This window comes from Thamnophis sirtalis, unplaced genomic scaffold, assembly GCF_051295495.1.
Source record: "Thamnophis sirtalis isolate CommonGarterSnake01/CBP01778 unplaced genomic scaffold, rThaSir2_p1.2 scaffold_5, whole genome shotgun sequence".
NCBI classification, from domain to species: Eukaryota; Metazoa; Chordata; class Lepidosauria; order Squamata; family Natricidae; genus Thamnophis; species Thamnophis sirtalis.
In genome coordinates, this window is record NW_028261385.1 from 97,457,003 (window position 1) to 97,484,950 (window position 27,948).

Consider the following 27,948-nt stretch of genomic DNA (forward strand, 5'->3'; position numbering starts at 1 on the left):
TTGATGACATTTGTCGGTTCCTAACAGTTGTCGGAAATGGTTTAGGGTCTCCTGCTTTGGGGTGGGGGTGGGGATGGGAGTGTTGGACTAGATGATTTACAAGGTTTCTTTCCTACTTTGTTAATCTGTTAAACGAATGGTTGTAAATTCAGGACTACTTGTTTAAATCAGCCAGAGACAATTTCTCCTTGACAAATGGCATTTACTTACTGCAAGTATTTCTTTTTCATCTGTTGATACCTTTTTCTTTTCCTTTTTGGGGAAAACTTTTGTGTAAAAATATCTCTTCAGTTTCATTTTTGTATGTGTGCTTTCTATAAATCTTAAAATAGAACATTGATGTTCAAATGGATTACATTGTTTGTGCTTCAGTGGCCTATAATAATAATGTAGTCATGTTGATTTTTCTTTTAAGTCAAAAGGGCAAAAATTGTATGTCACAAATTCTAATTTGCATATGACTTTCTGTGAAGAAATAGGATTTTTGACACTAAGAACTTGTTTTAATAAGAAAATGTGGGCTCCTTTTTAAACAGGGATTTCCAAAACTGTTTTTCTTTTCATATTCTACACACACACACATGGAATGAAAAGAAAAACAGTTTTGGAAATCTCTACACACACACACACACACACACACACACACACACCACATATATGCATACCCATCTGTGTGTTTATGCATCTGTGTGCAAGTGTACCTTGAAGTCAGTCTTGCCTCCTTTCAACTATACAAAAAGTCACTGCAGTTTTCATGACAATATTTTCTGAAGTGGTTTGTCCTTGCCTCCTCCTTAGGGTTGAGACAGAGGAGCTGGCCCAAACTCACCAGCTGGACTTGAGCCTAAGGTGGGATTGGAACTCAGTTTCTAACCTGGTGTCTTAACCATTACACTAAATGGCACTCACTCATATGATGATCATGATGATGATGTTATCCATTCAATCGTGTCCGATTCTTGGGATATTCTTCTGATCTTGCACTGCTTTTTCTATGCTGTGGTTGGTGCCAGCTTTGATGGCATCCAACCCTCTGCTAAATCTTCCCAGCATAATTGCTTTCTCCAGTGAATTCTGCCACAGGACCAAAAGAAGTGAGACCTCACATGCATACCCTCACAAAATAAACTAAAAGTACAAATGAAATAAAATAACTAAGTCAGTGAGAAGAATGGGCTTATGGGCCAATGATAGATATGGGAAGGTTGGCTGCTCTTTCCTATTTTCCCCTGAAACAACAACCTTATGGGTAACTGTGGTAAGAGAATGTGACTTGCTCCAAGTCACACAGCATAAATTTAGCTTTTCTTTTTATTTTCCAGGTCAAGAACACAGTGGGAAATGGCAATGAGACACTGAAGGTCTTGATTCAAAGCACAACAAAATGAATACTTACAATTTTAAGTTTGATATAGAAAAGTTTGCAGTTGCCCAGTCTGAAAGCCTTTGAGGCATATGCAGAGTATGGCAGCTAGTAGATTAGTGGGACACTTGGTTCTATTAATGCCTTTAGACTGTAATATTTTGTCAGAAAATTGTGTTAGGAATGTCTGTCTGAGTTTTTCTTAACACAGATGAAGTTTAAATCAGGAGGTTACTTTTATACTAGTTTCAGACTAGAATAGAAATTATGTATGTACAGGAAAGATTTGAGGGATTGAAAAATCCAATTTCTAGTTGCCAGCCAAAAATTAATTGAGACAATTGTATCAGAGTGCTCTGGGAGGAAAAAAATATCTTTACATAATACTTTGCTTCTACATGCTTTTCCCCAGTTCTCTCATCTGAACAATAAAGAAAACAGTAAAGCATTTTAGAATTAGTGAGAGGAGAGGATTTTGTAACTTGTTTATCTCCCTACTTTTCTTATCTTTCCATGTTTTTTTTTCCTACTTTTCTTTTCTTACTATGTTTCACTCTTCATTAGGTTACTTTGATCTTGCATCAAATTCTACCCTAGGTTTTCAGTTCTTTTGTTTAGGAGTGTTTTCATGTGTGTGTGTGTGTGCATGTGTGTGTGTGTGTGCGCGTGCACGCGCACACCAGTATTATATCATTGTCATTATGTATGTCCTGTTGTCTTGGTGTATATTCCCTGTGATACAACTCTTACTAAATTTGCTGTGAGCACTTTGATGAGCGCTTCAACTGTTACTGTTTACAAACAGAAAAGAAATGACAAAATCTCACCAGTTTTGAACAGATGGGTAACAGACCTTTTTCCTGCAAATGACTTTTTTTTTTTTTTTGGCTGGAAGATTTAGAAACAATGACAGAAACCTCGGCAGTGACATTGAAAGGGGCAGGCAAGAACATTTTGGCTATACAAAAAAATTCAGAAGTTTGCTGATTCAGTAGCTTAGCACACAGATATGTTTTTTTTTTCTTTCACAGCTCTGCTATTTCCTTAGAGGAGATAGTAGCAGTGTTTCTACGTGAAAAATGGAAGACAAATGTTTTTCCTTTAAAGCCCTGTAGGCTGGAATGGCTGGAATTTAGGCAGTGATACTGAGTCACAGAAAAGACAGAAAAGTATTAGCAATTTGCAGCTTTATTTCACTCTTTCCAACATAGATAAGAAAGATTGAAATCAATGCATTTAATTATATTTGAACATTATTACATTATTATATTTTTATCCCGTGTGTGGTTTGTGTGTGTGTGTATTTATTGTCACCTCAAGACAGCTAACATATTTGGTATTTTTGCCTTCTATTTTTCCTGCAACAACAACCCTGTGGTGGGGTGTCCTTGACTGAAAGAGTGTGACTTGCTCAGTCACCCAGCCAGCTCTGCCTAAGGGAGGACTAGCATTCACAGTCTCCTGCTTTTTAGGTTAGCACTTCAACCACTACACCAAACTGGCTCTCATAATAATTTGTCCTCAATCTACAACCATTGGTCAGAGATTATCCCAAGCTACGAAGGCATGGTTACAACTGATCCTTGGAGTTCCAGCTGTTCTTGCACTTATGGTCAGGTGATCCCAAACTGCATGCCTGACAACACCTTTAAGTTTACAATTGGTTGCCAAGTGCAATTACATGGTTGTGATTTTCAGTATTCCCTGTTGACTTCCCCAGAAAGACAATGGGGAAGCCAACAGGTTAACTCGGCTGCAACTTCCTGATTGCTTCCCCACTGAGTTTGGTCATGGAAGCCAGCAGGAAGTTGCCTCACCTAATGTCTATGGGATTCAGTTAACAACAGCAAATGGGACTATAGGGATTGCCATCACTAAGTGAGAGTCTTGCTTTACAATTGCATTGCTTAGCAATGGAAATTCTGGTCTCATTTGTTGTAAGTTGACAGCTACATATACTTGCAATGAATTCATCTAATGACCTATGTCAGTGATGGCGAACCTATGACACGCGTGTCAGTGCTGACACGCGTAGCCATTTGGGGTGACACGCACAGGATTTCATGCGATTCATCCTCGGCTCCTGCACGGCCGCCGAGGATGAAAGAATCTGTGCTGGAGGAACGGGGGGGCGGGACATGTGATTCTCCCCCGCCCACACTCACTTACTGTATCGCCGCCGCCCCTTTCTGAGCGCAGGGGCTGCTGGTAAGGCGTGCGTGCCGTGCGCACACACGTCATCAGCGCGGCGAGGGAGGACCCGCAGGAGAGGAGCGCGGGAACAGTGCGCGCCTCTCTCCAGTCAGGCCGGCACAGAGAGTCTACTCCTGGGACTGTCGGTTACGACCGCACCACAGCAGGGAACAGCGGAGTGCCAACGGGAACTGTGAGCGCCATTAGCAGCAACTATAAATTGTGCAAAATTATGTTTTTGTCGAAGTGACACACAACGCGAGTTATGCTCGATTTTTTGCCGATTTTTGACACACCACGCCAAAAAGGTTGCCCATCACTGACCTATGTGATACTTTTGAAGATAAGACAGTACAGGTAGTCCTTGTTTAGCAGCTGCAATTGGGACAGGCAACTTGGTTGTTAAGTGAAGTGGTCACTGAGTGAAATGACAACTGTGTTACTTCAGCTTTCTTTTGCTTTGCACATCTGCAAAGGCTGTAAATATGTAGACTGGTTGCTAAGCTACTTTTTCATTACCATTGTAATTGCAAACGGTTGCTAAAAGAGGCAGTAGCTAAACTAGAATACCTGTAAAATGGGCTTGGAACATCTGCTCGCTCCCTCTGTTTGTATATACAGTATTCCATAATGATGGCTTTATTTTCTATAATTAAATGTCTAACGTGATAAAGTCATCTACCCTTCCATCTTGGCAAATTTATCTTCATATTGGTTTTTAAAAAATGATGTAAGGGGTGTTGAATTAGAGAGTATGAACTATAAGTAAGTGAAATGTTTAATTTTCCAGAGTGGGAGGAGGGAGTGGTCACGTGTGGGTTTTATCTTAGCCTGATTGGTCCAAGACTGAGAGGAAAGTTATAAATACTGGTGCCTGTCCACTCCTGGCCCAGATTCTCTCAGTCTGGTCCAAGCACTGTGAATAATTTTAGGTAGGATTTCTTATTGTTTCAATTTGACTCCCATTTGGTTTAATTGGGCACTTTAAAACTTTGCAAATTTTCTAAATTGTACTGCTGCGGCCCCAAGGGACAGATCTCTGCCTCGGGCGGTTGGGTAGGGCCCTGTGGGGCGTTTGGTCTCCCCCCCCCCCCGCGGGCCAGGAGCCTCAGCCCTATCCCCGGGAGCGCGGGGGTGCCAGCTCCGGTGTTTCAGCTGCTTCCAAGCAACTCGCGTTGCAGCGGCGGCGGCAGGAGCGGTTTTGGTGCCACGTGGAGCGCGTGAGCCACCCGCTTTACAGCTGATCAGCCCAGGCGGCTGACGCTCCGCCGCTTATTATCTTATTGACTGTGGGGGCTGTGCGGGGGTGAGAGGAGCGTGCCTGAGTGCCGTGCGGCTCCCCTGCGGCTCGATTTAGCGCGGCGCCAGCTCTTGGAAGCCTGGCTGAGCTGCTGGAGTGCTTTGCCTACTTTTGCCCGCGCACGGAGTTCCGGTGGCCATTTTAGGAGGTCACCACGTGCGCAGGGCCTGTTTTGGCCTACCTCGTGGGTGAGGCCTAGCACGAGGCTTTGGGCCTAGCTCCCCCCACAGACCTTCAGGCCCTGGTTCCAATGGGACTTTCGGAGGCCTGTGTTCCTGCTCCCTTCGTTGGACATGTGAGTGGGGAATGGACGAGGGAGCGGAGATTCCCCAGGGCCAGGTGGTGGGCCCAGCTGGGGGTGAGGAGGCCCTGGAGGTGGGGTGGGGGGCTCCCCCCCAGGGCTCCTTGGTCACTAGGCGCCCTTCTAGGTCCTCCACTAGGGAGGAGGCCAGGCGGCATAGGGCGCTGGAGAAGACTTTTGCCAGGGCAGAGAGGCAGGCCCAGTCAACCAGGCCTTCATCCCGGGACAGGTCCAGGTCTCCCCTTGGGCCTATGTCCAGCAGGTCTTCCCTTAGGGGATTTAGCCCGGCATCTTCCTCTAGCTCCCCTGGCAGATCTCAGGCCTACTCCAGGAGGAGACGTTCTCCATCCCCTGCAGGTGCTCCCCTGGAGGGTATGTCCAGGGGCCCCTGTTCCTCTCAGAGGTTGGCCCCCCAGGGGCCTGGTTCTGTTTATGGGGATGTGGAGGATCTGGATAATCTTCCTGAAGGGATTAAATGGATTATTTCTGCAGCCATTTCACGGGGCATTGCCCAGCGAGACAAGGGCTCCCTTTCTTCTAAGCATGGGGGGCTAGGCAGGGTTCAGTATCAAGCTTCTTCTCCTTCCATGGTCAGTGAAGCTTCGTTCTTGGGGGGGGGAGATTCCCCAGGAGATGGGCTTCTCGGATGATGAGAATACAGCCCTTTCTGATGAGCCTTCTTCCAAAGGCCTCTTTGTTCCGGCCATGTTTAAAATTCTCTTGGACAAGGCTCGGCAGACCACTAAGGTTGGGACTGGGGACCCTTCAGTGCCCACCCCTAGGGATCCTGACATGGCCATGTTTTCCGCTACGGCCACCAACAAGGAGGAAATCTCTGCTCCTCCCCTGTTTTTGGAGGTTTTGACTGACCAGTGGGCTCGCCCCTCTAACTTCTCGACTCCTGGCAGTAATGACCGCCGGCACTATAACGTAGAACAGACCTTTGCTCAGGCCATTCAGCTGCCAACCATTGACACCCCGGTGGCCGCCCTAGTCTCTTCCTCCCCGGTGGTGTCGGGCGACGCGGCGGATAAGATGAAACCGGAGGAGAAGCGTGCAGAGCTTAGCTTGCGGAATAATTTTAACGCCACGGCGTGGGCTATTAAGTCTGCGGCCTCGGCTTCCTACTTTAACCGTGCCACGGTCATGTGGCTTAAGATGCTTCAGGAGCGCATTCCTATCCAGGACGACCGGATCCACCAGGATCTATTTAAGATCATGGCGGCCTGCCAGTTCTCAGCTGATGCGACCCTGGATACGGTCAAGTTTGCTTCAGTGCCTTAGCCACCTCTGTCACCTCTCGTAGGCTCCTTTGGTTGCGTCACTGGCAGATGGACAACAAGGCAAAGTGGGATTTGGCGGCCGCCCCCTTCAAGGGGCCCAATCTTTTTGGGGAAGCCCTTACTCCCATTCTTGTAGAGGATAAGGACAAGAAGAAGGTCCTTCCTTCCACGGCTAAGAAGGCCGAGGCTAAGTCACGTCCCTTCCGTAGACAACGTTATAGGGCTTCTGATTATGGCTATAACCAACACTTTTCTTCCTTTCCTGCTGATAGGCAGTTCTCCGGGCAGCCATTTCAGGACAGGAATCGCTTCCAGGGCCAGGCTCGGCGGTCCTTTCGTGGAGGAGGCGGCCGTCCCTACGGCAGAGGGAAGTGACTCGAACCCGAGTCGTCCCATCGGCAGCCGCCTCTCCCTCTATGCGGATCGGTGGGACGAGATCACGTCGGACGCCTGGGTCCGAGCCACGGTTCATCACGGGCTCAGGTTAGAATTTCTTTCCACTCCTCCAAACCTCTTCCGGTCGTTCCCTCCGTCTCGGAGTCGGGAGCGCCGCCGCCTGATGGTTCAGGCAATCGCCCACCTCCTCGAAATTCAGGCGGTGGAGGCGGTTCCCTGAGGGGAACGAGGCCTGGGCCACTACTCCAATCTCTTCGTGGTCCTGAAGAGCACGGGGGGCTGGAGGGCAATTCTAGACCTCAAGCGCCTGAACAGGTTCCTGGTGTACAGGCGCTTCAAAATGTCATCCCTCAAATCTATCCTTCAGGGCATCAGGAAAGGGGACTTCCTGGCCTCCGTGGACCTCACAGAGGCCTATCTTCACATTCCCATCCTACCCACTCATCGCCGGTTCTTGAGGTTCTCTCACGGGTCCCGCCACTACCAGTACAGGGCTCTTCCCTTCGGCCTGGCCTCGGCCCCACGGACCTTCACGAAGGTTCTGGCGGCTCATCTGCGGTCTGTGCCGGTTCGTCTCCAATGTTATTTAGACGACGTCTTGGTCCAGGCGGGGTCCCTTCATCAGGCCGTCTCGGATCTTCGGCTCACTATTCAGAGCCTTCAACGCCTGGTTTTTTTTTGTGAACTTTGCCAAGAGTCATCTTTCTCCCTCCACTCGCATTCTGCATCTGGGGACTGTCATAGACTCCAGGTTGGGAGTGGTGAGTCTGTCTCAACAACGGCAGGACAGCCTCCGCGTTCGCGCAAGGCGGTCCACTTCCATCCTCTCTCTGTCACAGTTATTGGGCAAGATGGTCTCTTGCATCGGGGTGGTTCCATGGGCCAGGCTTCATCTCAGGCCCCTGCAGTGGGAGCTCATCCCCTTTCAGAAAGGGCCCGTGAGCAATTCTCTTCGGACTCTCCGTCTCCCGGCGGGGCTCCCCGTCTCTCTGGCATGGTGGCTCTCCCCGGCCATTCAGCGGGGCTGCTGCTTCTGGGAGCCGGACAGGGTGACCATAACCACGGATGCGAGTCTGTTTGGGTGGGGGGCCCTAGTGGGCTCCCGGATGGTGCAGGGTAGGTGGTTGGCCTCGGACCTCCGCCACAACATAAATTGGCTGGAGCTGACGGCTGCGCGACTGCTCTGCGTCACTTCCAGTCCTCGGTGGAAGGGCGTCATGTGCTCCTCCTGACGGACAATGTGGCCACCAAGGCTCACATCAATCGTCAGGGTGGGACTCACTCACGGGGCCTCTGGTTGGAGGCTCTGCGGCTGGGCTCCTGGGCGGAGAAACACCTGCGGTCTTTGGTGTCAGAACACATCTCGGGACTCTCCAATGTCCAGGCGGATTGGCTCAGTCGAGCAACTCTGGACAACGGCGAGTGGCAACTCCACCCGTCGCTTTTCCGGAAGATCTGCCAACGGTTCGGGTCTCCCCTGGTGGACCTGTTTGCGTCACCTGAGAACGCCCAGCTTCCACGGTTCTTCACCTGTTTCCAGTCCAGGTCGGCGGAGGGCGCAGACGCCCTCAGGAGCCGGTGACCCCCGGGCCTTCTTTACGCCTTCCCTCCCATTCCCCTCATCCCGGGGACCGTCAGGAAGGTGGTGGCAGAGGGGGCCCTGGTTATTCTGGTGGCCCCCGTATTGGCCCAGGAGGCTCTGGTTCCCGGACCTGGTGTAGCTGTTGGTGGCTCCCCCGTGGAGGATTCCGCGGGGGGAGGTAGTCTTGCTGCAAGGGGCTCTGGTTCATCCGGACCCACAGTGGCTTCATCTGACCGTGTGGCTCTTGAATGGCGGCTTCTGAGGGAGGCTCATCTGTCCTCCGGGGTCATTCACACCATCGAGGCGGCTCGACGACCGTTGACCCGCATTTATGACTCCACATGGGCGGCCTTCGTCCGGTGGTGCTCGCCTAGGGGCATTTCTCCCGATAGGGCCACCATTCCCAACGTCTTGGATTTCCTTCAGAAGGGTCTTGAGGACGGGCTTTCACAGAACACCTTGTGTCGCCAGGTGGCGGCTCTGTCTTGGGGGGGGGGTCTTCTTCCCTTTCCCAGTTTCCCCTGATCAAGCTTTTCCTGAAGGGGGCGGCTAATCTCAGGCCTCCCCCCGTTCACAGGTTCCCTACGTGGGATCTTCCCCTGGTCCTCAGGGCCTTGACGGGGGCTCCGTTTGAGCCCCTCTGCTCGGTTCACTTACGCTTCCTATCGCTGAAAGTGGTTTTCCTGGTGGCAATCACTTCCGCCCGACGTATCTCTGAGCTAGGCGCCCTGTCCTCCAGGGACGACCTTTGTCACTTTCACCAGGACAGGGTGGTCCTTCGTCTTGACCCGGCCTTCTTCCCGAAGGTAAATACTCCCTTTCATAGGACCCAGGAGATCGTCCTGCCCGACTTTTGCCCAGGCCCGGCCAATGACAGGGAACGTCTCTGGCATCGGTTGGATGTCCGCCGCGCTCTGTGGATCTACCTCCGGCGGACCAGGGACGTCCGTAGGTCGGAGGCCCTGTTCGTCTCCTTCCAGCCTGGGTCGTTGGGATCGAGGGTGTCTTCGGCTACCATTGGCCGTTGGCTGCGTCAGGCCATTGTGGAAGCCTACACGGCCTCAAGTCGGCCGGCTCCGTCGGGGATCACGGCACACTCTACCAGGAGTGCTGCGACCACGGCGGCGTGGGCCACGAGGGCCAGGTTTGAGGACATCTGCCGTGCAGCCACTTGGGCTTCCCCGACTTCCTTCATCCGGCACTATTGTCTGGATGCTTTCGCGTCTGCGGACGCGTCCTTCGGTCGGAGGGTTCTGCAGGGGGTGGCGGCTGAGGCTCCCCTTGGGCCCTAGTGTTCTTGTTCTCCCTCCCTGGGACCTTAGCTTGGGTATGTCCCACACGTGACCACTCTCTCGTCCTACTCTGGAAAAAGGGCGTTGGTCTTACCTGAACGTCTATTTTCTGAGTGGAGGAGGGAGTGGTCACGACCCGCCCTGAGTTCTGTCGATTGGGGCCAAGGGGAGGGCCCAGGCATTCCCGGGGTTTGTTTTGTTGTTGTTTTTGTCGTTTCAGTTGTACCATTCATCTTCGAGAATCTGGGCCAGGAGTGGACAGGCACCAGTATTTATAACTTTCCTCTCAGTCTTGGACCAATCAGGCTAAGATAAAACCCACATGTGACCACTCCCTCCTCCACTCAGAAAATAGACGTTCAGGTAAGACCAACGTCCTTTCTAACTCAAAAAGTACCAGATGGTGGTTGTGGTCTGTTCATATTTAAAAGTTGTAATATTAATCATCTGGATTGAAGTATGTCAAAAATACACAATGCAATTCATACATTTTTATATTAGATGATTTCTCTTAGTGTAGTACCATATTTTTCGGAGTATAAGATGCGGCGGAGTATAAGACACAGCAAGATTTTGAAGAGGAAATTTTTTAAAAAAAAGTTTTTGCACTCTGCAAACCTCCCCAAAACAGCCTGTTTTTTTGCAAAAACGAGCCCATTTTTTTTTCCAAAGAAAAGGGCATGAATAGCCCTTGGGAGGCTTGCAGAATGCTCCTGGCGGGAGCAAAAATAAGCAAAAAATGGTCCATTTTTCATCAAAAAAGGGCATGGATAGTCTTTAGGAAGTTTATAGAGTGCTGCTGAGGGCTGGGGGTGTGTGCAAAAAATGGGCCGTTTTTCACTCATTTCTGCCCTCCCCAGCCTCCAGGAGTTCTCTGAAAGCCTTCTAAAAGCTATTCATGGCCATTTTGGTGAAGGGGACACAGTTTCGGGAGGCCAAAAATGCTGTATTCAGTGTATAAGACGCACCATGATTTTTAGCCTCTTTTTTGAGGGGAAAAGGTGCATCGTATACTCCAAAAAATACAGTATTTATTTCTTTAAGTGAATGATTAAATTCATTTTGCATTGAGTGCTGATATTGGGAGTGTTAGAAAAAAAATGAAAGAGTGGTCCTTTTGATTATTGCTTCCTCCTTTAATTAACGGTAGGACTTTTTTTGTCAGTTCCAACTCTTGGAAACTACATTGTTGGAAGTGTTTTTCTACTGCCTCCTTTCTAGGCCTGAGACAGTGATGGGCTTAAAGTTGCCCATTTGGTTCGTGCTTAAGACAGGACTTCTACTCATGTTTCTCAACTTCTAATTCAGTGATTTAACCATTAATTATACAAGCTCTTTGTTACTGTGTTTTTAATTCCACCTTGATTTTACATAACTAGATTCATAATTATATATTTAAAATTATTTCCAGTCCTTTGTAATAATATCTAATCCAGCTACTGTGTAGAATTCATCCAAAACAATTTGTAATCATGTACCCACCATTCCTGTAAAAGAAACCTCCTCTAGGTTTCATATTGCTGCAGAGCAGATAGTCCAAAAATGTCAGAAAAAATATAAAGTCGAGTGGTAAACCAGGTTTGTAAAGAAAATAACAGAAAACAAAGGGCTAGAAAGGAGGAGGCAGAAAGATGTTTCTAGCAGCAACCCAGATTTCCTTCAGAACATGGCTAAAGGTATTGAGATTGTGGAGTAGAATTCAGGCACAGTTACGGAAAAGAAAAGCAACGAGACCATCTGCCAGGATGACATTCAGCCAGACATAGCATATTACCTGGCCAAGTCAATGAAGGAATAGTTGAACATACCCACTGAGCCCTGGGCAGCCTGCCAGGAGTTGGCTGCATTTTCCTAAGAGCTGGTATTACGCCATCAATCAACATATCAAGGAAGAGGCTGTAATTGATGATGGGTAACCTTTTTGGCATCTCATCACAGTTGATTGACGTGACTTTGGTGGAGCGATTAATGCTGTTATCTCAATTGTTGTACGCCATTTAATTTTTCATCTAACTTTATGTTGAAGTCTGCACTGGTCCAGCACACTTCCTCAACTCCAAAAGAACTTGTTTTCTTTTGTTATGTTGTTTTGCTATGCTGTGAAACCATAGCAAAATCAAGTGCAGCTCATAACCCCTAAGTTTCACTGTGCAGTCCATGTACCGTGCTCCTATCACAATACAGGAGCTGGGTCTGCTTAGCTTGGATGTTTTTCAATTCTGTCAGCCACTTTCTCTTCGCTATATGTGAAAAGAAGTTTGTGGCAGTTTGGACACTGGCCCTGTATGAGCCAAAGGCAAACTTTAAATGTCATTAGGCATGTTATACAGCAAAGTTTTAGTTACGTCCAGCTTCTTTATATTTTTAAGGACTTTATCTTTGTTGAATGTAAAAAAATGTGGATAGAGGACATGCTTTCTGTCTCTAGACTTCTGTTCAGTGCTCCAGTCATATACAAGCATCTCTTTCTCATGTGTATATAAAGAGAGCTGTCACCTTACTATTATACAGGTATCACAGCTTACTACTATTAATATACTTACCTAAGGCGTTTGTTGTAATTCACACTATAGTTGTTAGTTCGGCACATTCAATAAGTGTTAGTGATGTGAAGATAGGAAGCTTAATGTTATGCCTTTGATCGTTTCTGGGGAGGCCAAAATAATGTCGCACTTCTGTTAAATTGGGAAATTGTTGAATTAAGTCTCGAAGGAAGGCTGATTGTATTTTTTTGTATTTTTTTTTAAAGCCTGTCTTTTTCTAACTTCAATCTTTCTTATAGGCACTTTGTGAATGCTTTTCAACATTGGCTATACTTAGCATCTGTGAAGCCATAGCAAAATCAAATCTTAATTTATTAATTGGCAAAATAATGTAGCTTAAAACCACAATTTACTTTTTTGTGATGGTGTATTAACACTAGCCTGCCATTAGGTATCTGTGCACAGTACACTTTGGCTTTGGCTAATCATGAGACACCTAGGCAATGATTCAGAGAGACCACAGTTGATAATGGTTTCCGTCTATTGCATCTCCCGCTACCTATGATACCCCAGAAACATGGTTGACCAGCATAAATAAAAATAGGCAGATAGCCTGATTGAGACTAGAGCCATTGTACATGGGTGAGTGCAAGGGAGATGGATGATCAGAACTGGGAGGAGTGGAAAAACTGGGCAAATATTGATTTTATTTTGGATCTCTTCCTAATACTACCCTAATGTCTAGCAGTAGGAAGTGAGAGTTCATAATTTTGCAATAGCAATAGTAATAGCAGTTAGACTTATATACTGCTTTATAGGGCTTTCAGCCCTCTCTAAGCGGTTTACAGAGTCAGCATATTGCCCCCACAGTCTGGGTCCTCATTTCACCCACCTCGGAAGGATGGAAGGCTGAGTCAACCCTGAGATTTGAATCGCCGAACTGCAGCTAATAGTCAGCTGAAGTGGCTGCAGTACTGCACTCTAACCACTGCGCCACCTCGGCTCTTTAAATTTCATAACTTGGATAGCAGACAGAACAATGATTTTGTAAGCCGTGATTCCTGACTGGTGGTTACAAGGAAACTTAACTATAGGATTGGGTCTAAGGATAGTTAGATGACCTACTTAATGTAAATCTGGTAACATACAATGTGTCGTATATGCTGTATGAATGTTAACTTATGATTCAGGTATTGGTAAAACAAATGAAAGTCTGGTGGCAAGCCATGATTAATATGTCTATGTGTAAGAATGATTTTCAATAAAGCGTTATTGGAATAATCCCTGTTTTGTGGAAAGGCAGTCAGAGCTTCTTTCCTGCTAAAAGTGGCGATTTCTCTAACTACTTGATAATAATAAATAATGCAGGTAGTCCTCAACTTACAACCATTCATTTAGCAACTATTTAAAATTACAACAGCACTGGAAAAAGTGACTTCCCCATGGTCACATGATCAAAATTCAGGTACTTAGCCAACAGTATGTATTTAAGATAGTTGCAGCATCCTGGTGTCATGTGATTGTAATTGATGACCTTCTCAACCAGCTTCCAACAAGCAAAGGCAATAGGGGAAGCTGGGTTTCCTTAATGTTCACACGATTCACTTAACAACTGTGGCAAAAAAAGGTTATAAAATTGGATGTAACTCACTTAACAACTGCCTTGCTTAGCAATGGAAATTCTGGTCCCAATTGTAGTTTATAATTTAAGAACTATCTGTATTGCCGGTTTAAAATTTGAGTTGATCAGAATTGTTGTTCCTTAACCGTGATTTAATATTTTGCTAAGAGGCTGCTGTAGCACAATTAAGGTATGGGAAATATCCACCTGGGCTCATATAGTTATTTTAATTGTGGGTATGGCATCTTATTATTCATAATATCAAGCCATCAAATATATAGCTGATACATGAAATTCATCATTGTTAGGAAGTTTTTTGCCCACATAGCTAGTAAGAGCTCACATATATTCATTCTCTCATAGAGAGCAGTCATGTTGCGGATCCAAGAAACCAACAACTTGGATAATGAAAAAAGTTTATTTGGGGATTTGGAGTAGTTTTGTGGTCTGTAAAAATATGATTTAGTATTGCAGAAGGTTTACAAGACACAGAGTGCCCACTGGTGGCATTTGTTAATTTTCAGTGCAACATTTGTCAGGGGGCATAGCAAATAATTCCACTTGGATTTGAATGGAGAAGTTTTATATTTTAAGAAGAGTTCTACAATGGAGACCAGAATTTTCATCATGAAGTAATGCTGTCACACAGTGGAATGTCACACAATTGCATTGCTGTCCTGGTCGCTATCACAACCCCAGAACCATATCAGTCACTAAACAGAAAGAGACTGGAATTCCAGGGGGGGGGGGCAGGTTCTCCAGAGGATGGGGGGGAGGTGCTTCAGGCAGATGCTACAGAGTGCAGATAGGTGAAAAAGTGGCTGGGGTAGCTTCCAATTTCCTGCCAGTTTCCCCATTGACTTTGCTTGAGGGAAGCCAGCAAGAATTTGCAATCACATTGGAAATTGCAATCATGTAACTGCAGAATTCTGCAGCATCATATCTGAAAGCCTGGCATCAAGTACCAGGATTGCAGCCGTTGGGATACTGCAACTGCTTGAACTTCGAGGACAGGTCGTAATTACTACTTCTTTCACCATTTGAACATAACTTTGAACAGTCATTGAACAAGTGGTTATAACCTATGTACTGTCAGTATTTCAGTTTGAACAAAGGCGAAGAATGGCTGTTTATATTTCAGCTTGAAATTTTCTCTTACTTGTTTAGTTATGAACCTTCCCTAAGAGTCAGACTATATAAATGCTATAAAATTTTGAGGAAATAATAATGTATATCATTACTTCAAAATGTCTTAATAGTTGCTGGCATTCATGTGTTCTCAATACAGGAAGCAAAGAGAAAGTAGATGCTACCAGTATTCAGTAGGGTTGGATCAATTTGTGTACTACAAAAATTCAGGTTATAGATTGATCAATAGCATTGATGCTTGTAGTTTAAAATAATGTGATTATAACATGTAACCATGATAGAGAAAAATAGGATAATGTTAATGTTAGCTAGCTGAGGTTATGTGTGGTTCATTTTGCTTTTGAATGGTAAATATTAGTAGTTTTATATTCAGAAAGTTCAGTCCAGTAAATTGTATGTTGGGCTAAATAGTTCTTAAAAGCTTTTTTAAAAAGAATATTTTCTATATTTCCAACATGATAATTTGTTTTGATTGTAGTTGTCATGTTCTTTATTATTTCAGATTTGTACTATGGTGGAGAAGCTTTCTCTGTAGAGCAGCCACAGTCTTTTACTTGTCCATATTGTGGAAAAATGGGTTATACGGAAACATCTCTTCAAGAACATGTTACTTCAGAACATGCAGAAACATCAACAGAAGTGGTAATTATAATAGCCATACTCCTCAATTAATAACAGAAATTAATATTTTTTGTTGCAAGGTGCCCGGATTTCTTTGCACAGTGTAAGAGATATAAACGCCTTAAAATAATATAAAACACATATTTTTCATGTTGTACTGTTAGAGGAAAACAATAGTTAACAGAATCATTACATTTAAAATTCATTGATCTTATCTCCAAATGTAGCTGATGCAATCTATTGTTTTTACATGGAAAAATATAAATGAACTCTGGATGCAGGTAAAGGCTTGCTATTCTTAAACAATGAATGATTACGAAAAATAGATTTATCATTAAAGCAGAGTCAGTGAAAAATGCAGACTCGCACTTTGTAAGGCAGTAGTGAAAGCCTTGGAAAAGATACTTGGATTCCATGACATGATTTTATGTACAAATGTTAGAATTGTGCAGGCAGTGATTTTTTTCCCCTTTGGCCCTCAATGGAAACAAAAGTTGGATTTTGGAAAAGCAGGGATAGAATTTTGCTTTTGAACATCCATGTTGGAGAAGATTCTTTTTTTTTATTTTTATTTTTTAGTTTATTTTTTTGTTACATAAACAACACATACCCACAACAATGAAAAAAAACAAAAACAAAAACAAAACAGAAGAAAACCCATCATCACATATAGCATGTCATTTGGTTACAAATGTTTTAACATTTATCATTCTTATACATTTATTATTTCATTTAATAGGTTATAATATACGGTTTGGGTTGCTTTGTTTACCATCCCTTCCTCCTGTTATAACACCACCTTATTTTCCCTTTCTTTTCTCCCTTCCTCCCTTCTCTACTTTCTTCCTTCCTGCTCTCCTTTCCCTTCCTTCTTCCTGTACCTTTCTCCTCTTCCTCATCCCTATCACTTTCCTACCCTCTCTCCTCCTCTTTCTCTCCTTTCCATACTTCTCTCCTTACCTCTTTCTTTTCACCCTCTCTCCCTTCTCTACTTTCTTCCTTCATCCTCTCCTTCCCCTTCCTTCTTCCCTTGTCTCTCCTTCGCTCCTACTCTTCCTTTTTCCCTTCCTACCCTCTTTCCTTCCTTTTCTCTCCCTTCCATCTTCTTTTCCTTTCCCTTTCCTTTCTCCCTCTCTCCCTTCTCTACATTCCTCCTTCCTCCTCTCCTTCCCCTTCCTTCTTCCCGTACCTTTCTCCTGTTCCTGCTCTTCCTCTTCCCCCTTTCTACCCTCCCTCCTCCTCTTTCTCTCCTTTCCATCCTCCTCTCCTTACCTCTTTCTTCTTTCCCCCATCTTCCTTTCATTTTCTCCTCCTTTTTCCCTTTCTTTTTCTACTATTGTTAGTGTTTCTACTTTAAATCTCAATTTATGTTTCCTTGGGATGGTACTTCCGCCAACCCAGATATAATTTAGTATCATTTCTTATTCCCTTACCTTTGTTAATCTATCCTAACTATATTTCCCCCCCAACAGACACACTTTGTATCTCTCTATTGCATATGCACTTATATATTTGATATACACAACAATTTAAAAAAACACAAAAAAAAGAAAATAAAACACAACTATATGTTATAAAAAAGTATATCAGCTGGTTACAAAAAATTTTTGTGCATCTCTTCCATTAATTCATATTAATTTGAATGTCGTAACTCAAATGTTTACTATATTAACATCATCATACCTCCACTTTTAGTTGACTACAGTTATTTAAACATCCTTCATCCTTAACTATACCAAAGATTTAATCCATAACATGCTGGCATTTCATTTACTTATTTATAAAATCCTCCATTAACATTAAGTCCTCATATCCTGTTTTAGCTAAACATCCATAATATTTAATACCAAAAATTTAATCCTCCATGTATATAATTTATTATCATTCTCCTTTCTTTATTTAATTATAGACTATGTCATAGCATTTTCCCCCTATTAGTTAAGATTTAACTGTGTATAGTTTTATTTTATTTTTTATAATAATTATTATTGTTATTAATAATCTTTATATATGTCCAAATATCTTTCCAACCTTCCCTTCTCATATCCAATTATTACTTATCATATCAACTCAACATTGTATACATTACCATCATTATCAATTTTTATTCATCTATACCTATTGCAAATGAATTTAACTAAGTTTAGCTAATTTTAAGTTATACTCTTCCATCTATCAACCTGTATCTCTCCAATAACAGAACAGTCTTATATCTGCTGCCTTTTGTGGGTCCAGTTCTCCAAACATCTTTATGAGCAAGTCCATACGAAGAAATCTTTGCACTTTTTTGTCTGTAATGCCTCTCTTTATTCCCTCTTTATTTCCTTGATCAGTTTGTCTTTAATTCTCAGTGGTGGTATCAAATGTTTTGCAGATGGTATTTCATAAACTGTGGATTCTTTGATGCTTCCCACTCCTCCCGTGCCCCGTCTTTTGAAGTACATTTTCTGTCCGTTTAATTCCTCTTCAAACATTCCATCCTTTCCTCCCTCAGAAGTAAACCAATTATCATGAGTATCAGGTTCTTTATCTCCGACATTCTTATTTTGTATTTGAAAAACATTCTCAGTTTTTTCCTCATATTTTGTTGCCAAAAACACCAAATAATCCAATTTTCTCTGAATTCTATCTTGTGTGTCAGACAGTTTCTGTAGTGCTGAAAAAATCATTTGAATAGACGCTTGAACAGACGCCATGTTTGTACGCAGTTAGTATTTTTTCTTGAGAGCTCTGAAGTATTTACAAGTAAAAGCAGACTGAAAGCTGTGCAATCTTATCAGATCTTAAGCCAATACAGCCAAGCAATAAAAGTGTCAAGTTGTAAACAGCCAAATTATAGTGAATTGGTTTACAGCCCACTTGCAGAAGATCAGAGGAGATGTTGAAGTAATCTATCCATTGTCCGTGTGAATAACATTTAAAAGGTAGGATAACCACCGTCCAAAAATCATTAAAAAGATCAAAATCGCCGCTAGATTCTTCTGTTCTTTAATTTAAATTCGTTTGAATTTTTAGGCGGTCCATTTGTTTTTGAATAATAAAATATTATTACCAGCTGGAAACACTTTCCTCTTTCTATAGGGCTGTCTGCAGTTTCAGTTAGCCTTGTGGCTAATCCGGAAGTCACTGGCAAAGGAGGTTTTTCCAGGTCCCCAGAGACTTTGCGAATGTCTCTGGGACCACTGGGTCTCCCCCTACCTTTCACTGTCTCTTCGGGATAGCTTGGGTCCAAAAAGGAACTGTCCAAATGCTTCGGAATAGAAGGAGATCCAGGAATAGCCTGAAAGTCCGTCTTCTCACTGCTAAGCCCCGCCTTCTTCCTTGAATACTTCTTGAATACTATAAATACCCAAGAAAGCAGATAGCTGGATCACAAAACATCTCAATTCAGAGTTCTCATTTGAGGCACAAATGACTAGTCTCAAATGATTATGTTTGGACACATGTTGTGAAGTCCCAGCTCCCTTGAGAAATCTATAATACTGGAAAAAGCAGAGGGAAAGGAAAGAGGACAGCCAGCAGTGAATGCACCTTTCAGGGACCGCGAGTGCTCATCCTAGAAATGTATCTACATAGATACATGTAGACTATGTATCTACATAGTCACTTTAATGTCAACACCAATCAGTCAGTTATTTCATTTATGTTATCACACAAATTCCTGTTATCCTATAAGACCTATATTACCCTTCCTATGCGGTTGCATTTAGACTCTACATATTTCAATGTGTGCACATATATGAGTTCTTGATAATTTGATTGGCCATTTTTTTGACACGGGCATCCAGGAAAAAATTAATTTATATTAACATCCGTATAGTTTCTTTGTTCTGTTATAAGAAAGAGCTTAAAAGAATGCTGTTTACTTTTACTTTAAGAATGATAATAGCAGGTATTATTAATGTTGCCCATATTAGAGTCTATTTGCATGTAAACAACTTAGTAATAAGAGAATGGAGTCTTTATAGGTAAGTGCTGAGCTACACATTTCGAACATATTTGGTGTTGGATTTGAGTGGCAGTCAATTAAATAAACTTCCTTAGTATGTTCCCTTTCCCTTCAGTTATATATAACTGTGTTTATTGGGAAAAGAACATATATTATTGAAAAAAGAAATTCTTATAGGAACAACTCAAATGAGCTGAATTGGTTCAAAGGCCACCTTGTCTAAAATTCTGTACATAATGTACCAACTTGCCTGCTTCATTAAATCCCACAAACAGGCCATGAGAATAGTAACATTCTTCCACACAGATTCTCTATTTATTGAACTTGGATTCTGGGATGAAATTTTGAAAGCTATTTTGACTTACCTGTTTATAACTTTTATTGTCTGTGATTTCTTGTTGTAACTCAAACATGTATTTAATGCATCTGCATGAATAAAGTCTTAGGATATTTACAGTGTGGTCTAGTGTAGAGAATTATAGGAATATGTTAAAGTGGTATAATTTCTACCTGCAGAGCTGCCACCAGAGAATGGCAATGAGACATTTATATTTTGGCCCAAAGTACTTGATTCTAATGGTTTCCCCCTCCTGTTCGTATCTACATGAAGGCATTGGGAACAATTATCCAGAGATTTAGAGTACTGCCTCAATCAGTATACTGATGACACTGGACTCTATTTCTCCTTTCCACCAGAAAAAAGATTGTACAGATGTTTGAAAGTTGCCTGGAGCCACTGGTGACCAGATAAGGGCAAAAACCCTGAACCTAGATAAGATAAAATAATGTGGATAGATAGATAGACCAGGAAATTTGGAAAATGCACAGAGGAAGCTTGTGCTTCTTCTGAAATAACAAAATATATAACTTGGGAGCTCTCCTTGATTCAAGCCTTATCAAAAATGGCCTGAATGGCAAGGAAGGCCTGTCCCAAACTTAGGCTGGCATGCCATTTTCCTGTGCACCACTTGGAGAGTCCGAGCAATGGGTTAAATCAGTCTGGTTGCCCTGGGACTGAGGAATCTTTTTCCTTGGCCATGCCTCCTGGTGTTACTTGGCGCCAGAATTTTTCCTCAGTCTGCCCACTCAGGACTTGTTTTTGTGAGCTCCAGCATAATTTCCCCTAGGCTTGGATTCTCCTAGCTTTTTCCTTTTCTTTTTCCTTGTTGTGTATTTTTTTTCCTTTTACCATAACTAGTACAGTTTGTTTATTTATTTATTTTTTATTTTTTTTATTTATTAGACACATTTATGTGCCGCCCAATCCCGAAGAACTCCGGGCGGCTTACAAAAATAAATAGAAAAAACACATAACGAAACACATAACAAAAGAAACAGTTTAAAAACAGCAACACCTCCTACATTCATTCTAATTGGGGCTGCACCTCAACAGTGAGGTCAACAGCCCCAGGCCTGCCGGAACAGCCAATTTTTTACAGCTTTCCTGAAGGCCATGAGAGTGGGTATGGTCCAAATCTCCGGGGTAGCTGGTTCCAGAGAGTCGGAGCAGCCACAGAGAAGGCTCTCCTTCGAGGGCCCGCCAGCCGACACTGGCTGACGGCAACTAAAGGAGGCCCAATCTGTGGGATCTTACTGGCCGCTGGGAGGTATATGGCAGCAGGCGATCTCGAAGGTACTCTGGCCCTAAGTCATGTAGGGCTTTAAAGGTAATAACCAACACCTTGAATTGTGTCCGGAGACCAATTGGTAGCCAGTGCAGCTCGCGGAGGACAGGTGTCACGTGGGTGTACCTCGGTGCACCAAATATCACTTGCGCTGCCGCATTCTGAACTAACTGCAGTCTCTGAATGCTTTTCAAGGGTAGCCCCATGTAGAGCGCGTTGCAATAATCCAGCCTCTAGGTGACAAGGGCGTGAGTGACCGTTTGAAGTGCCTCCCGATCCAAATAGGGCCGCAATTGGTGCACCAGACGAACTTGGGCAAAGGCCCCCCTGGTCACAGTCGATAGATGATGTTCCAGTTTCAGCTGCGAATCCAGGGGGACTCCCAAATTGCGAGCCCTCTCTGAGGGGCGTAAATTTTCACCCTCCAGGGTTAAGGATGGACTGGCCAAGCAATCCTTCGGGGGCAGCATCCAAAGCCACTTAGTCTTATCGGGATTGAGCACAGGTTTGTTCACCCCCATCCAGATCCTAACAGCCTCCAGGCATCGGCACATCACATCCGCCGCTACACTGAGCTGGCACAGGGCAGAAAGATACAATTGAGTATCGTCCGCATATTGGTGGTACTTTACCCCATGCTGTCGCATGATATCACCCAGCGGCTTCATGTAGATGTTAAATAGGAGGGCGGACAAGACCGAACCCTGTGGCACACCATATTTGAGGGGCCTAGGGTCGACCTTTGCCCCCCCGACCAACACCGACTGCGACCTGTCAGAGAGGTAAAAGGAGAACCACCGTAAAACGATGCCTCTCACTCCCACCTCCCCTAGGCGTCGCAGAAGGATACCATGGTCGATGGTATCGAAGGCTGCTGAGAGGTCAAGAAGCACCAGGATAGAGGAATATCCGCTATCCCTGGCTCGCCAGAGATCATCGGTCAGGGCGATCAAAGCGGTTTCCGTGCTGTACCCAGGCCTGAAACCGGACTGAAAGGAGTCTAAATAATCCATTTCATTCAAGGTCCGTCAGAGTTGAAGTGCCACCACCTTCTCAACAATCTTCCCTAAAAAAGGAAGGTTGGAGACAGGACGATAGTTTTTCAAAATAGCTGGGTCCAGGGAAGGCTTCTTGAGGAGGGGTCTTACCACTGCTTCCTTTAATAGTTGCGGGAAAGACCCCTCCTGCAAAGATGCATTAGTAATCGCCTCGTGTCATCTCTCTGCTGGTCGAAACCAGCCAGGAGGGGCACGGGTCCAATAAACAGGTGGAGGCACTTATCGCTCCCATGGCCTTGTCCACTTCCTCAGTGGTGACAAATTCAAACTCATCCCAGAAAATCCGATTAAGACTAGCCCTCGGCATCCCGGCTGGTACTGCCCAAGCGGAGTCCAGGTCTGTCCGAATCTGAGTGATTTTATCCGACAGAAACTGAATGAACTCTTCAGCTCTTCCCTGCAGGGGATCCCCCGCCTCCTCACCTTTCAGGAGGGATCAGGTCACCCTAAACAGGGCTGCTGGGCGAGATTCTGCAGACGCAATAAGAGCGGGAAAATGCGTACATTTTGCCGCCCGTATCGCCACTAGATAAGTCCTAATAAAGGCTCTTAATAGTGATCGATTGGATTCAGAATTACTAGCCCTCCATTGTCGCTCTAGGCGTCTCTTTTGGCGCTTCATCTCCCGGAGTTCCTCGGTAAACCATGGTGCCCTCCTGGATCCACTGCTGCGGAGGAGCCTCAAAGGCGCAATCCGATCCAATGCTCCAGCCGCCGCAATGTTCCAGGCAACGACCAAAGACTTGGCCGGATTGCGGACAAGGGAGTCAGGTATCTCTCCAAGCTCCCTCTGAAATCCCTCCGGGTCCATCAGGCGCCTGGGCGGAACCACTTAATCGGCTCCACCTCCCTGCAATGGGGGAGTAGTGTCCTGAAGTCAAGCCTCAGCAAGGAGTGATCTGACCATGACAAGGGCAAGGTCTCTATTCCCCTTAACTCGAGATCACGTCTCCACTGCCCCGAGAGAAATACAAGGTCAAGCGTGTGTCTCCTTCATCACCTGGTCTCCACCTGTATTGGCCTCTTGTCTGAAGATTGTGCCATCAGGCCATGGAGCACCCTGGCCCATCTGACTCCCCTGACGGTAGACCAGGCCCCTCTCAAGCCCCTAGCAAGGGAACTTCTGCAGGCAGGGGCAAGGGCGTAAGGAAGGGCAGGGTGGCCAGTCAGGATAGTCATCCCTATAAGGCATCTTCCACAGTGGCGACTAGGGATGCAGAGAGGCGGCAGCCCAACGCCAGGCAGTGAGGGAGACCCCTAAGCTTACCTCTCCTGTTGGGCCAGTCATTCTACCATTTCCAAGGGGGGATTGTCTGTCAGTGATTGATGAGGAAGTGGACTCCCCAGATAGGTTTCTGGCAGAACCGGATTCTCCTGTCCTTTCATGCGTTTCTGAGTCAGGGCCCGCTCCTGAGGGTCCTAACCCTGGGTGGCTCGCGGATCCCATCCTGTCCCAACAAGTTTCCCCTCCTTCCAGGGACCCCATTGGGCCGGACACTGGTTTAGCTCAGGAACCCGAGTTATCCACCCACATGCAGGTGGTGGTTGCCCGTGCCATCTCTCAGGGCATAGCCGAAGGGATACACAGACGTGACCAAGTGCCCGTCTACCCCCAGTACTTCCCAGCCCAGGCAGGAGGCTCCCCCCACCGCCAGGTGGGTCCGTCACCCTTCTCTGGAATCCTCAGCGCTCAGCGAGGCTTCCGTTTTGGAGGAAGCCTTAGGAAGCTTCCAGAGTGCTCCTGGGGGCTGGAGAGGGCAAAAATGAGCAAAAAATGGGCCGTTTTTTTGCTCCCCACGCCCCCAGGAGCACTCTATAAGCTTCCTAAAGGCTATGCATGCCCTTTTTTTTGACAAAAAACAGGCCCGTTTTTGCAAGGTCTGCAGAGTGCAATATTTTTTTTTTTAATTGCCTCTTCAAAATCTTGGTGCGTCTTATACTCTGAAAAATATAGTATATTCAGCAATGCTGAATAAAATCGCAGGACAGACATGAAATAAATAAAATAAAAATGTTGAGCTTTCCATTTGTGTAATGTTGTTGCCTTTGAATATTTTCTTGATTTTTTCTTTATTGTTAACAGCATTATAATAAAAAGGTGATGGCATGGACTTAATGCTAATTTAAGGACTGATACCATCATAAATAATGATTATAAGGAGAATTTTTAATACTATACCTCTCTAATGCAAAGTTTGCCTGCATGGTGATATCTACAGATGCTCCTTTTGGCAGGCACAAAAGCCCTTCTTCCAATTTGATTTTTTTATCTCTTTACTCTAAATTAGAAGGGTGAGCATATTGTAAGGGCCATTCATTTTCTGAACTACCTCTGAGACATATACAAACATGTAGAAATCCTGAAGAATGAAAATGTAGAAAATAGTGTATGTTAATGTTTTATTTTGTAATATGCCCTGGAAATAAAGAAAAAATAAAGTATACAATAAATACAACAAACTCTATAGCAATAATGTTTTATTTGGCTTCATAGGGAATGAATACATAAAACCCTAACACAAAATTTAAAAAAACAAAAAACCCAGAACCACTAATATTTTAAAAATACCAGTGCTTTTTTTTGTGCCCTATCTATTTCATGACCTTTCATCTATCAGTTTATGCAGTTGTAGCTTTCAGGAGGTTTTGCTGACCCACTCAGTGGCAGTAATGTTTCATAGCTACTGGATGTTATAAAAATCTACATGATGATGTCAAAGCATAATCATACTGAAACAGTTATTAGATTCTTGCTTAAAAAAACAGAATTGGATAACAGTTTATTACAGTTATTTATCAGATTTGATGCATACATTGGCAGCATTGATAGATGAAATATTTAGTCTTGCATGCATACATGTTTAATTTTTCTTGCCCTCGTACCCACTTCTTGCTATATTTTTCTTAAGTTAGCATTCCAATTTATTTAAGTGCTTTGTGCTCTTTAAAGTGGCAGCTCCTGCTAGAGATTTCTTGTTGTTGAAGACCATAATGCAGATAGACTTTCTAAACTTTTTATCATTTTCAGATTTGTCCAATATGTGCAGCATTACCTGGAGGAGATCCCAATCACGTAACAGATGACTTTGCAGCTCATCTTACACTGGAACACAGAGCTCCTAGAGATTTAATATCCTTTCCTAAATTAAGAAGAAACAACAGGATAATTATTGTTTGTAACGCATTAAAGAAGTTAATTTTGAACTAAGTTATTTTATTAACATACAGGTTAGGCATTGTCCAAGAGGACATGGTTTGAGTTGATAGCTACGTCCAAGAAGCTGTGGTTGATCACTTTGTGCAAAATCGATTAATTATATAATAAGTTTATTTTTCGACCCTTAAAGAAAGACTTCAAAATTTGTCATCTAAAGCGGTGTAGTTCAAGCATTAGACTGGATTAGGAGTCAGGTTAAAAGCCCCAGTTTACCATATTGTTCCTTTAGTGGCATCTTCTCAGTCTCTTCTCAGTCGAACCTTATTGTGAGAATTAAGATTCCTAAGAGATCTATATTGAACTCCTAGAAGAAAGATGAAATATACATGTGCAAATGGTTCTTGACTTACAAACACGGTTGAGCCCAAAATTTATGTTGCTAAGTGACATAAAAGAATCACATGGCCCTGGGACATGTGCAGCTATCGTAAATATGAGTCAGTATGAATTTTGATCACATGAGTTTGAAGATGATACAACAGTCATAAGTGTGAAAAATGATCATAAGTCACTTTTTTAGTGCTGTTGTAACTTCGGGGACACTAAACCAACTGTTGTAAGTCAAGGATTGCCTTACTAATGAATTCCTATTTGAAGAATTGTTCCTAGGAAACTATGTGAATAGTTTCCTAGGAAGTTGCAGTTTAGGCTATAATTATTTAAATTTAGGTGTTCTATAATATATCTCCACTGTTAACGTACCTTTGGTATAGAAAGCAATAATGAACTGACTGCTGTGATTTAATTTGCTAAATATTATATAAGCAAATTGTTTAATCAAGAGATCTTCAGATAAAAATGTGCAGGTTTTCACCTGCAAGGATAATTTTATGGTTTTGTCATTCATGAGTGCTTTTTAGCCACAATTCAAGGTACTTAAGAGCAAGATACAGAAGAATGTTAGATTCAAATCTTTATTTAGATGCCAGGATGTAAGAAAGGCTACTTTATATGGGCATTTCAAATCATTGCCCATGAAACCTTCAGTGTTTTGTAAATTCTTAAGGTGGGTCTCTCTTTTGTCTGTTACTTCATGATGATGGTTTATTGTATGGCTTTGTCTTAATGTAAGGTTTCTTCTAATTGTGTAACATTAAATTAAAAATGAATCCATGAAGTAGCAGTTAACTAAATAGCTTTTATTTTTGTCTTTAAAGTTCTTTGGTGAGGTGTCTATGGAGATTCTAAGTCATCCAGGTCATGGTTGTCCCACGGGTGCTCTTTCAAGAGGCAACTGGACATTCTGGTAATGTTCAGGATGACTGTGCATCTTCCTTTATCAGCTAGCAGGATGGTGATGTTTGGGTTTCTTCCTAGTGATGTCACTGCTTTCCTTTCTTGAACTGTGAGATTGGAAAGGGGGTGTTTTGGCACCAGCGAGGGCTGCATATACCTTCATCCTTAATTCTTCTGGTTCTGCCAGTTTATTGCTCTTAATGGCTGACTCTGTGGCTGCAAGAGAAATCTACAATTGGTAGCTGTTCTGATACTACTGCAGAATTCAGACCTTTGGCCAAAACATTATTTTCTGTTTGGATAAGCTCTCTGTCAGACAGATTTCTCACCTGTCTGTCAGTTTTCTGAGACATGTCACTGTCCATCTGGGTTGGTTTTACTGTTTTCTGTGTGTTTGTTTTCCTGTCTAAGCTGTAGGGTATACAATTTGCCTTTTTGTCGTTCTTTGCTCTTGTTATGTTGGACCAGAAAGTTTCGAGTTTAATAAAATTTGTATGCCGCCCACTCCCATTGGGACTCTGGGCGGCTCACAACAAGACAAAAGAAACATTTAAAATTTAAGAATAAAAAATACAATTAAAAGTCCACATCATCCATTCCATCTAAGCAGGGCTGGATATCAATCAACAGCCCCAGGCCTGCCGGAACAGCCAGGTCTTGACGGCTTTACGGAAGGCTGGGAGAGTGGTAAGGGTCCGGATCTCTACGGGTAGATCGTTCCACAGGGAAAGTCCAGTTGCCTCTTGAAAAAGCACTTTTGGGATTCTTTAGGTAGGGGTGGGGGGAGGTTTTCTTTGTTTGCAGCTCTGTGTTGATGCTTTTTCATTAACTTGTTGGTGACGATGAATCCAGCGGTGTTCGGCATGTACGTAGAATGTTTCATCCAGGTCGAGGATTGGGTGGCCCCCGCGCACGTAGATCAAACATGCACTTTACTAGCAGTTCCACTGGTGGATTTTCATCATCACAGAGTTCGTATTCTCCAAGCAATAGAGAAGCCATGGATCCTATAGCTGGTAAGGATCACGATTATTTGCATCTTTTCCTTGCACATCGCCGTGCTCTGAATGAAGCAAAACCCACTTCTAAAAACCAAGGATATTTGTCACTGTGTAGATACAGATTAACAGAGTTGGAAGGAACCTTTTAGGTCATCTAGTCCAACCCCCAACCCAAGCAGCCCCTATACCATTTTTGACAGATGTCAGTCCAGTCTCTTCTTGAAAGCCTCCAGTGATGAAACTCCCACAACCTCCGAAGGCAAGCTGTTCCATTGGTT

At 43.9% G+C, this 27,948-nt stretch overlaps 2 protein-coding genes across 4 annotated transcripts in view; one reads left to right on the plus strand and one right to left on the minus strand.

Annotated features, from left to right (window-relative positions):
* Positions 1-27,948, plus strand: part of KCMF1 (potassium channel modulatory factor 1) — a 68,472-nt gene that overhangs the window by 34,871 nt on the left and 5,653 nt on the right. For both annotated transcript variants that reach the window (XM_087716255.1, XM_087716256.1), the window contains exons 3-5: positions 15,466-15,605; positions 25,245-25,346; positions 27,511-27,685. In XM_087716255.1, the coding sequence (XP_087572381.1) occupies positions 15,466-15,605; positions 25,245-25,346; positions 27,511-27,685 (417 nt within the window). The remainder of the gene's footprint in view (positions 1-15,465; positions 15,606-25,244; positions 25,347-27,510; positions 27,686-27,948) is intronic.
* The window catches only part of HOOK3 (hook microtubule tethering protein 3), a 79,885-nt gene continuing 77,153 nt past the window's right edge, over positions 25,217-27,948 (minus strand). For both annotated transcript variants that reach the window (XM_087716250.1, XM_087716254.1), the window contains exon 23: positions 25,217-25,356. In XM_087716250.1, coding sequence (XP_087572376.1) covers positions 25,344-25,356 — 13 coding nt within the window. In that variant the 3' untranslated portion in view covers positions 25,217-25,343. The remainder of the gene's footprint in view (positions 25,357-27,948) is intronic.